General features: G+C 38.3%; 1 protein-coding gene across 1 annotated transcript in view; it reads left to right on the forward strand.

Moving 5' to 3' along the window:
* The first annotated feature begins 236 nt into the window (after positions 1-236).
* The window catches only part of ADAM9 (ADAM metallopeptidase domain 9), a 147,698-nt gene continuing 135,467 nt past the window's right edge, over positions 237-12,467 (forward strand). The window contains exons 1-2 of the mRNA XM_028124047.2: positions 237-578; positions 9,763-9,860. Coding sequence (XP_027979848.1) covers positions 482-578; positions 9,763-9,860 — 195 coding nt within the window. The 5' untranslated portion in view covers positions 237-481. The remainder of the gene's footprint in view (positions 579-9,762; positions 9,861-12,467) is intronic.

Here is a 12,467-nt window from a genome sequence, read left to right on the forward strand (position 1 = left end):
GCCCAACACCCGCAAGCCAATCAGGAAAGGCTGCGCAGGGGGGCGGGGCTGCCCTTCATTTCTGCTCCTTAATTCCGCTTCTGGGTCTCGCGCTCCACCTTCTTTTACTCCTAGTGCTTCCTCCAATCAGGTCCTTCTACGCCCAAAGTAGGCGGGCCTGGGAGCAGAGAGGGCGGGGCGTGACTGACAGTGGGCGGGGCAGCGAGTGTGAAGGGGCGGGGCAGGCTAGTGAGGGTTTTAGCGGCCGGGACAGAAATCCACTTCTCCCGCCGGCGACTGGATTTTTCTCTACGTCAGCGTAGGGAGCGCGATGTCGGGAGCGAGCTCGGACAGGAGCCGAGTTGCGTCAGTGCCGAGCGCGTGTTCGTCTCGGGCGCGCGCATCCCGGCCAGCTCTGGGGCCCCGGCAGGGCTGGGAAATGATGGAGCAGGCGGAGGCAGAGGCGACCGAGTGTTGAGTGGAACCTGCGGGATCTGCCGCGATGGGATCGGGCGCGGGCTCGCCCTTTGGGGTCCTTCGGCTCCAGTGGCTGCTGTTGTTTGGCTTGATGGGCCCAGTTCTCGGTGGGGCTCGGCCAGGTGGGTGTCCGCCCCCCAGGGACCTCTGAGATTTCTGTTTCCTAGGGCTGGGACGCCCCGAGTTACCCTATAGTGCCTGGGAGCCGAGGGGCCTGGCTGGCGACCGGACCTGGGGTCGGGAGGCGGAGCCGCTTCAGCTGTGTGTGGAGAGTGCTCGGACCCGAGGCTCGGGGTCTGGCGCCCCAAACCCTTCTTGGCAGTGTCCTCCTGCCCGGTCCCTTTTCCTCCGTCTCCGGCTTGGCAGAGCCTTTTGCAGTGCGCCCCACCCCCATCTCGCTCAAAACTGGGTCCCCCAGACTCTCTTGGGACTTCTCTGGGACCGACTCAGACCTCAGGGAGTCGGCTGAAAGCCTTGGAGTCTGAGTGCGCGCCGAGGGTGTGTTCTTGTTTAAACTGCTTTGAGAAATGGAGCTTGGTTTTGCTTGTGAAGTTAATGTCACTTGGAAAGAGACCGGGAGATGGAACTTTTGCTCCAGGTTATCATAATTTGAAATTTTGACGTTCATTTTAATAGCGGAGTCTCTAGTATGTCCACCGAACTAAATTTAGTGATGGAATAAAGGGGGTTTCTTATTTGTCTTGGGCCATTTTGTTGTTACAGTAAAGAGTACTTATTTTTGGAAGGGAAGTGCTATGTTTCTATAGCCAAACAGTCTTTTATCTGCATTTTTACAGGGTTCGTAATACCGTAAATCCGTAAAAATAATCCCTGCTCTGTTTAAATCACGGGATTGTGGTAAGAATTAAATCGTTTATGTGAGATTGCTTTTGAATTGTGAAACTGCCTTGAATATGTAAGATTTTTATCCTGGAGATGCCCAAACGTAGTGGAAACAAATTGCTAACACTCTATAGCTTCTTTCTGGAAACGGCTTCGTTTATTTTGGCTTTTGCATTAAATTATTGTTTGCATGGCTCTTATTTTCTTTATTAGCCGTGAAGTATGATGGAAAATGAGGGTTTTTATTAAAGATTGCCTTGAGAGTTGCTCATAGGTGATGATGGAAGATTTCCATGTAGGACAGCTGACCTTCAGGAAACTAATTACATTTTTTTGTATCTTTTTTTTTTTTGTATCTTTTTTTTTTGCAATTAAGTAAATTTGCCTCATAGTCGGAATTTTGAAGCTCTAAATACTGAAAGTTCATTGACTGGGAAGACACCATATCTTTTCTGGTTGACACTGTTTTTGCTGTGCTTTTCATAGATGGTTAACATTTACCAATCTATAAGGTGAAGTGTAGTATACATTTGGAGTTTTAGTAATCCATGATTCTCTGTTTGCAAATACAAATAAGACTATATTTTTAATGTTAATGTATGTATTATTGGATACTTGCATATAGGTGAATGGAAGATCCTTAGGATTTTTTTTTTAATTTTAAGATTTTATTTATTTATTTGAGAGAGAGAGAGAGCATGAGAGAGCACGAGGGGGGGTGGGCAGAGAGAGAGGGAGAAGCGGACTACATGCAGAGCAGGGAGCCCCAATCAGGGCTGGATCCCAGGACCCTGGGATGTTGACCTGAGCTAAAGTCAGATGCTTAACAGACTGAGCCACCCACGCCGCCCTAGAATATCCTTATGGGTTTTAACCATGGCGTTAACAGTTTATGGCCAATCCTTCATTTAAGTGTGGGTATGCTTTCAAAATTTAGTCAATATTTATCGAGTTCCTGTAAAACACCTTACTTAATGCTTATGGAGGGGCATAGGGTGACCAAATGTGCAAAGTCTTTCTGGGAGATGTATAAAACCTTGGGGGAGGTTTATAGTATAAGTGTTATTTGAACTCATCTACATCAGGGAATGTTCAGGTCAAAGGATATGAGTGCATTCTAAGAAAAAAGAGTTTTTGCAAGAGTGTGGAGGGATAAAAGAACATGACTTGTTAGGGAGTGAAGAGAATATCTGCAGGTGGTCTACATGAAAGGGAGGCAAGGAAGAAATACCGCTGGGGAGAGCCTTCTATGCTAAGGGGTTTGTACTTTACCCTGTAAGAAGTTCTTTGGGCAACAAGATTTTTCAAATACAATATGACATAACTAGATTTGTGATTAAGTTAACTGGCAAAGCAGTGGAGGACAATACAGGAGGGAGAGACTGGAGGCTGGGAGAGACCAGTTGAGAGGCTTTTATAATAGTGAGCAGTGAGTCAACTCATGTTTCTCTAGGGGAATGTTCCTCCAAAATCAGCTGACTAAATTTTTGCAATACAGGATGTTTAAAACATGCAGTGAAACATTTTCTGTTAATGAGGAGGAATTTGAGGACTCTGTAAGTACCACCCACACATTAGTTACACTAGAAGTTGAATAGGTTTTGGTAGGATCTTCACTACCATTTATAACGCTCTGTCAATGAGGAAATGCAGTATAAATTCCAAAGGGCTGACACTTACAGTAAACTTAAAAAAAAAACAACAAAAAACAGAGGCTGACAAAGGTAACTTTATATCATTGTGAAAACATAACAAAGGAATTGGGTATGAAACCTTTTCCAGTTTTCTTTTTTAAGGTAGTAATTATGATGCAGACCTAGAATTTTTTTTTTCTTTTTTAAAGACTAGCATTCTAAAAACATTGAGTTTTAAAGCTTACTCATGGTGAATCACTATAAAACAAACTACATAGTAAGAAAAGTCCATTCTAATTTTGTTTTGGGTGCCAGCAAATTATTTGAATTTGATATCTTTGTGTTTTTGCCGTAAAGGAGAAAGCACTCTTTTAAATTTAAAGGTAGTTTTGCTTTCCAACTTTTAAGTAAAAAAGAAAACATCTATAATTGAAATATATACAAAATAAGTTGCTGGATTCCAGACAATTTTCAAAAAGCATTTTAAATTTTATCTCACCAAAGTTGACTTTATATTTGTTTTTGTTAAAAATCCTGGTGTACTATAGAGTTTCTCCGAAGGTGCAACCTCTAAGTGACTGAAAACTTTTTCCTGGAATATGCACAACCTCAGATATAATGACATAGATAGCCTCCTGATATTTTTTTCGTTTTGATATGTAGTATATCTCAGCGTCTTGGAGTTATGCTATCCTTTGAGTCAGTGCTGTAGGACTGCCTCATCAGTAGATCTAGTCCTCCTGGTATCACTTAGAATTGTACAATCTTTTTTGCATATGGAGAGATTATTCTAGTTTATTTCTCATTTTGTGACATTGTTATTTTAGTCAAATCATTTTTCTGAAGTGATCATGTGTGAGATACTGCTTGAATCAGTATCTCACTTTTAAGAATGAGTTAGGAAACCTGAGAAGCTCGCTTAATTTGGTTAGTTTTTAAGTATGCAGTATGTTTTTGTATTTGTTTATGTTTATCGTAACATAAGAATTCGAGTATCTTAGTTTATAAGAAGTAAACATGATGCCACCGCCAGACATGTTATACTGTAGGACAGTATATGTGAAGTGCCTTTTTCCCATTGACACATTTTTCTTTTAATGAGATTTTTCATGCTTTAACTCGTTTTAGGAGGTTTATTCCCCCTTCCTTTTATAGTAGCTCCTTAGAACCCTTATGCAAGTAGACCCCTGGAGAGCTGCTCCATTGGCTTCACTGGTACATTAGAATCCTTTGTGAGTAGAAGCTGGGATCCCAGCTACCCGAGAGGGGTGGCTAAGCAGCCTATAGCAGAGCCATACAATGAAATAGAGCATTCACGTTAAAATGACAAATGTGTGGACCACATGGATTTCTGGAGAATTGGCATAAAAGATATTAATGATGAAAATAAAGCTTAATTCAGGTTGTACATGATGATTAACAGTTAGGAGATCTACTACGAATGGCCGTAAAGATAAGAAGTCATTTACTCAACACGTAGTCATCGAATACTTACTGTACCAGAGCAGGAAACACATGATGCATAAATTATATTGTCCTTATAAGGTATCGTCCTTTGTCTCAAGAAACTGAAATTCCTTGCTAGAGGAACTTAAGTTCTCGAGGGCATTAACTCTTATAAGTGGTTGTTGGTTTTCCCATAGGGCACTTAAAAACAAACAACAGCAAAAGCTCTGTTTCTTTTTAAATGTGAAGATGGGTAACTGTAAAAAAAAAATTATAACACTCAAAAAATGTAAGAAGGTAGGACAGCAATTGAGATTATAAATATTTTTGAATATAGTTATTAATATATGATATATACTTATTTGGGGTTGACCTTGTGAATGGAATGGAAATACGTGGCCCAAAGTAACAGGGTTTTATAGATTTAATTACGATAATTTCTCTTTTGAAATAATTCGGGCAACAAAATTATTTTATTCATGCTCTATGTGGAACCCAGGGTTTATCTTCTATAGTGAAAGTATTTAAAGATTGCTGTTTGCATAATAGGCAGGAAGGAAAGGAGAAAAGCCCATGACTTTTGTTCACATTTGTTTGCTTTGCAATTAAGTAGAATTCTTTTAACTTGTTTCCCTCTACTACAGTTACTATTATGAAACATATACTTAGACTCCCTTCAAAACACAGTTCATAAAAAGATCTAAGGAGTTAGAGGAATAAAGAAGTACAACTAACACCCTTCCCTTTCTTTCACTAAGTTGAAGACTCTTTAAGTTTCATGTTTCAGCTCTTATTTTTATCTTCAGCCCATGTTTCCTAGTAATGTGATTTTTGATGGTGTGCTTATTCTGTCAAATTCAAAAATAACAAATTTGTATCCTCTGCTAGTTGATTGTTAAGATTTTTATTTTCGTTGTGAACTATATCCTTATAGTGGTTTTCAACTGGAGGTAGTTTTGCCCCCAGAAGGCATCTGGGGGATATTTTTAGTTGTCACACTGATGGTTCCTCTGGCATCTAGTGGGTAGAGGCCGTGAATGCTACTAAACATCCTACATTGCACAAGGTAGCCCCCGACAGCAAAGAATTTTCTGTCAGCAGTGCTGAGGCTGAAGCTTTATACAAATAATGTGCACGCACTTCCTTTATACTAACATGGGAAACATGTTATTTTGGTTCCCATGAGAAGGTTGCTACTATTTGGGATTAAAAAATAAAAAAAGGAATTTGGGAAAAAATATATACATTTCTTATGATGTTCTGGAACTCCTTATGGCACTCAGAAAGATCCTTGGATTTTAAAACCAAGAAGTCACTATTGGAATAACAGCTATGCATACAGAAGTTATTTTTGGGTGCTATAATTTTGAAAGTCTTGTTAAAAATAAATGATTAATTGTGGTGTTGTTTTTTTCCTAACAAGAATTATGCTTTAAATTGAGAAGGACAGAAAGAATGTTGTATCTTGTTTTCCTATATTAGATTGTTACTCTTTGCTAACAGTCTCACAGAAAGATCCATAGCTTCAGACTGACAAAAAAAAAAAAATAGTCATTTAACCTGTTTCAAATTGAAAGCTCTTTAATATCTGCCTGCCCAATTGTAGTTCTCTTTTCTGAGACGTTTCTTTTTCTTTGTGATGTTTCTTCTGAGTTGTAATGAAAAAACTTGAGTTTTTTTTTCTTGTTTAGCTTCTAGTGTTAACAGTTCCCTGAACCTGTTAGCGTATATATCCTTGCCTGTAATGATTTACTTAAAAAACTTTTTAGTGTGAAATAATTCTCAAGTCACAGGAAATTGCAAATAAATGTATACAATGATTTACTTTTTGTCACACAGAGTGTCTAATCTATTACCTGCTAAAAAAATTTTATTCCTGCCAACTATTTGCACCACTGAGACAGAACAGGAACTTGCAGAAAAATCGGGCCCCCGCAGAGCACCAATGGTAATAACCCATTTCTCTAGTCAGCTTGTAGGTGGCTGTATGTGATCAGGAAGCCAGAAGCCACAAGCTGGAAACAAGCTCCAGGACCCAATTTACAACAGGTGTGCTTCTACAAAAACCAGACCAGACCAGTCAGAGCCAAATGGACCGCAGCTCTGACTTTCCGCTGACGTTTCTCCTCAATGTAATGCTAAAAATTATGCCCAGAGGTGGAAACTTAACATGCAAATGAAACATACTGTATATGAAGCATGGTTTGTCAACTGTGTCTGTGGGCCCAATTTCCTGTATTTCCCCACCCCTACATGCTTATATGTCACTCCTTACCCACCTCAGCTGCTTTAAAAACTTTGCCTGGCCATTGTTCAGGGAGCCAGCCCAAGGACACTTTGCTTTGTGCAGTCTGCCTTTTGTTCCCGCAGAAGCCCCTGATAAAAGCCTTGCTTGAAAATTCCTGTTTGGGGGCGCCTGGGTGGCTCAGTCGTTAAGCGTCTGCCTTCGGCTCAGGTCATGGTCCCAGGGTCCTGGGATCGAGCCCCGCATCGGGCTCCCTGCTCCTTGGGGAGCCTGCTTCTCCCTCTCCCACTCCCCCTGCTTGTGTTCCCTCTCTCGCTGTCTCTCTCTGTCAAACAAATACATAAAATCTTAAAAAAAAAAAAAATTCCTGTTTGGCTTCTTATCAATTTCTATTGCCCAGAGAGCCCGAGTCTGGTTCCATAAGCTCACTTCCCGGGTCCCTGTCCTAGTAGTTGAACAGATTATCATCATCCAGAGTGAAATTAGGGTAATATTGAAACTTGTATTTTTAGGAATTTGAAAACAACAAAGGTCATTGAAAGATTTATTCTGGGTGAGGAAGTAGTCCTGTACCTCAGTTAATGTAGGATTAAGGATATTTCTCTCTAGTGAAGCCTGCATCTGTGGGCCATGGATTTCTTTTGACATGGTTTCCCAATTAACAACTCCAAATATCTGAGTGATATTTTATTATAGTAGGTCATAAATATGCTTTGGATTAGCCCATGGTCACTTTACTGTGAGTATTGGAGTCCATTTCTGGTGTTTTTATGTAATGACTTGAAGCCATCTTTAGATAGCATTATATGCCATATTATAAAGACATAAGGGGTTTAAAGGTGGGTAAAGAGTTTGAAAACTGTTAGTATGATATGTATTGTATTGGATAGGATACAATTTGTTTTCCTGTTGTATCTTTTAAAGTCCCAAACTAGACAAGATTATAGACATTTTTATATACAGTGATATCTTGGAGAAAGTTCGCTGTAAATGCTTCATTTTAATCTGTATTTGAGGAATCTAAGGGGCATAAAACTTAATGAGTGAATGAGCACCCAGGTTGGATCCAAAGGAGAGAGTGGGAGTAGGGAGACCAGGTAAGAAACAATGGAGTCTTGTAGGTGTGAGGTTAGTAAGGCTGATGAAAAGGCAGGAGCTTTGGGAGATGTTAGATACTCAGTACTTTAAATAGATTACGCCTTTTTATTGAACAAATACTCTTTTCCCCCTTATAATTTCAAAAGTAATACAGGGATTATGAATTACTCATTGTAAAAACAAATTCAAACAATACAGACGTCGAGGGGTGCAGGAAGTAAGTTGCAAGTCCTTATCTCAAGGCTCCGTATCTCTGTATGTCTATATATATCTAAACACATTCAGTATGAGAAAGCTTAAGACTAGAATACACAAACAGAAAGACTGAGGGAAGAACAGACACATTTTTCACTCAGTGGATCAATGTATGAAATAATTTCATTAAGTGGAATTTCTTTCACAAATAAATGCCCAAAAGAGGGTGGGGGGAAGAAAGGACTTCCATACGTTAAAGAGCCTTGTAAATGTGTGGACCTGTTTGGATCCTAATTCAACAAATCAATGGAAAAAAACATTCTGAAACAATCAGGGAAAATTTTGATGATCCTGTAAAATTATTGTTAATTTTTTATGTGTAATAACCATATGGTGGATAAGGTTTCTTTTTTAAAGTCCTTATGTCTTAGAGATTCATTCAGAATATTCATGAACAAAATTATATGATATCTAGGATTTGTATCAAAATAGTGTATGTTTGAGGGCGGAGATACATATGAAATTATATTGAAGTTGGGTAATGGGTGCCTGTGAGTTCATTATTCTCTGCTGTTACGTATGTTTAAAATTTTCTATAATGAAATAATTATTTTTTAAAGTAGTCACCTAAAGGGAGTGGGATGAAGGGAGAGACTTAATTTTCACTTTAATCAACTCTGCAATATAGCATTTATGAAATATCATATCACATATATATGAGACTATAAAGTATCATAAGTAAACATGTAAATATCATAAGTAAATGTACCAAACTTGTTTGAAGGAGTTATCACAATGGAATAGATCCACTGAATGAAGAATGTCTGTTCTTCCCTCAGTCTTTCTGTGTTTGCTAGTCTTAAGCCTCCTCATACTGAATGTGGTTTAGATATATACAGACATATAGAGATACGGAATTTTCATCCATGGTCCTTTGGTGGTGACCATCTACTTCATCAAATTCACTGAAAAAATTGAGATGCCCTGACTAATGATGCTGGAAGATAGTGTGTTGGGTGTATTGAGAGACTTTGTATCAGACTCCAATAAGGGGTGTCTTCCTAAGGGATTTCCTTGGGCAGTTTTGATTATACTCAGTTTTTGCTCTGGTGATGACTTTGGAACCCAAGCTCCACTTAGGTATGATTCCACTGTACAGTAAACTGAACAGGATTGTAATTGGGAGTAAGTCTGCATGATTGCTTTGAGTTCTTCACTGTTAATACATTTTATCAGAAGTGAGTTTTTGTTTTTAGGACACATTGATGGCAGTAATATAATTTGAGATAACTGCTACATTTTTAAGTGTGTATTTATTAGAGTTAACCCATCAGGCATTGAAACTAACTTTTCCCTCTAATTGTCCTTATCTGTTTCATAAGTATTCCAATACCATATCAGGGGATATCATTCATGTTGGGTCAGGGTGAAAAATGGGAGATGAGTGAATGATGCTAGGCTCCAGATGCCTTCCCTCCATTTCCCCACCAAAGCACTTCTATTTTTTTTCCTTGTGTGTATACCTTCAGATTTCTTTTAAGAAAAAGGGTTAATAAGGTTTACAGCAAAAAATTGTTTGAAAATGATTGCTGTGTATACACTGTGAAGACTTACATCCTTTTTAAGGAAATATATTTTTCCCTTTCATACTTACCAAGTATATTGCTAGTTTTTGTGTAAAATTATGTATATATATAATATATAGGTAAATACACACATATATGTGAATGTCACGTGATTTTTCTGTGACTTGAACATTCAACTTTTGATTTCCATTACGTTTTGGTACTATTTAGTTTTGCATGTTCACTTGTTATCTAATATTTATGATTCCTTTTTCTGTAGGTTTTCAACAGACCTCACATCTCTCTTCTTATGAAATTATAACTCCTTGGAGATTAACTAGAGAACGAAGAGAAGCCCCTAGGCCCTATTCAAAACAGGCAAGTTATCTCCTGAGAAGTATGTATGTATTTAAATTTTACTTTTTTTTTTTTTTTTTTAAAGACAAAGGGTCAACTTGAAACATAACAGAATGAAACAAATAAAATTCTATGACCAGGGTAGGATGCTGATACAGATTTCTAACCCTTTTCTCACTGGTGATGGTTACAGTGTTCTTTTCATAATAATAAGAATTAATCTCTTAGTTCGTGATAGGTAGAATACTTCATACTGTATCTTCACAGATTCTGGAGAATAGTAGTATGTTACGTGTATATATTTCATATATGGGATGTTTACTCAAAAGTGAGTTTTATCTCCATATCAGAAGAAATGTTATGCTGTTAACGGGGTAATCAATGCACAAAAATTATCTTTTATACTATTTTCTCCTACTGTAAAGTTCAGAAGTAATAAGTTTGGAATTCAATTGATTTTGCAAACTCTTCAATTTTACTGTAGTATAATCTAACTTTACTATAATTTAACAGTAGCAGATAATGAAGGATAGAGTTTAGCTTATTATGTCTGAATCGCTGGTATATTCATAAGTAGAAGGCACCTTGTACATTGTGCAGGGACTGGGCCTTATAAATAAAACACTGGAGTTTAGAGTCAGGAGCTTTTAGTTTTAGCCTGCCCTCTGAGTACTACCTCTAGCTGGGTAGGTCATTCAACTGTAGTTCTTCTCTATTAAGTAAGGAATAAATGTCCCTACAATTTACAATTCTTCCTTCCTTTTGTTTTGAACTGCACCTTCTACCATTTGTTTATGTTTTGCCTTAGGATAGAATTGTGTACTTGCTTCATTATTTTTCTCTGTTTCTTCATTTAGCACAGGGACTATGCTTTCCACTTTATTGTGTCTCTGATTTCTACATCAGTACTGCACACATAGGTACTTGTGATCATAATAAATGTCATTCGTATGCCCTGATAAATATTTGGAGAAGTAGAAGCACTGTTTGGTCACTGGAGATATAGCAGTGAACAAAACAGACAAAATTCATGTTCTTATGGAGCTTCCATTCTAGCGGGATGAGGGGGAGGAGACAGTAAACAAAGAAATAATATAGATTAATAATGTAGATTACTTAAGGTGGTAATATGTGCTCTTGAGAAATTATACCAGGAAGGTGGATAGCGAGTGCCAGAAGTGAGGGTAGGGGTGGGGTAAGAGGGTTTGTATTTTTTAATAGGGCAGCCTGGGAAAGCCCTCCTGAGAAGTCAACCCTTGAGTAAAGACCAGAAGCAGGGGAATGAGCAATCCAGGCAGATATTTGGGGAAGCAATATAGTATTATGAAACAATTCTCAGACTCTTCAGAATTTTTCTCAGATGATAGGACAGTGGTGTTTTTATATCTGCCAAGAGCAGAAATGACAGAACAGTACACGCCCAAACTGTGATGATGGAAGGAGCTTGGAATTTTTGTTGTTGTTGTTTCTTACTTTCTTTTATTTTTAGTTTTGATTCTTTTCTTATTGACGTATAATTAACATACAGTGTTATATTAGTGTCAGGTGTACAGTTTAATGACTCAACAATTCTATACATGATTCAGTGCTCACCATGATAAGTGAATTCACCATCTGTCACCAAACAGTGTTACTACCGTCTTACTGACTGTATTCTCTATGCTGTACTTTTCATCTCCATTGTCTTATTTTTTTTGTTGCTGGAAGTTTGTACCTAGGAGCTTGGCATTTTTGATGACTAAGTTGAGATTGAGGTAGATCACAGGTTCGCACTCACGTTGTGGAAGTAGAGTGCCAGGAGCTGTAACTTGGTCTAGGCCCTAGAAATGGGCTATTGATGAGCCCTAGAAGAGGGGATCATGCTATTTCTTGGCAAAATGTTAGCGTCCAGAAACAGTAAGGAAAATAAGAGGACACTTCTGATAATATTATTTGTTGAGTCCCTCTGTGACTTTTCTCTTTGGTCAGAGAGTTAAGGCAAAGTGGAATCTCATGGCTCTAGCGATCCCATTAAGCACTTCTCTTTTTTTGACGGATGAACTGGTGAGTTGCTGGGGAAGTTATTTGAGGTAGAGAAGAGAGTCCCATGAACTTGAGGATGTGTAAGTGCAGGTTACCTTATCTCAGTTCATTGACTCAGATGCTGTCAATTGTAAGGCACACTATTGTTTAATAGACCACTAATTAGGAAAGAAAGAGTACTACCAGTTAGACTGCTGTGCCTTTGATGCATCCTGATTTCAGAGGTGTTCATTTGAGGGGAAAAAATGTGTTTCAGAAGTGATGAAATGTGGTAAACTGTGTGACAATATAAAATCATGAGTGTATGAGTTTCAACTTTTGGGTAACTAGAACTAGAGATAATCTCTTGAAACTAAGAAATTCATTTCAGCTAAACAAAAGGAAGAACTACTTTACACTGTAGGTAATACATGGCCAGACTTAATAGAAATAATTCCTAAAGTTACAGCTGAATTATAAATGAATTTAAAGAGAGTTTAGATGGACGTGCAGGTGATTTCCCACAATAGGTTATTAAAGGAAGGTAGGGATGATTAGGGTATCTTTTTATTATTTAGGAGCAGTTATAAGGTTCTGTAAAACAATTTCAGTCGGTGCCAAATTATT

The sequence above is a fragment of the Eumetopias jubatus genome, unplaced genomic scaffold (genome assembly GCF_037043125.1).
Source record: "Eumetopias jubatus isolate StellerSeaLion01/CBP00866 unplaced genomic scaffold, mEumJub1_p1.0 scaffold_2, whole genome shotgun sequence".
NCBI classification, from domain to species: Eukaryota; Metazoa; Chordata; class Mammalia; order Carnivora; family Otariidae; genus Eumetopias; species Eumetopias jubatus.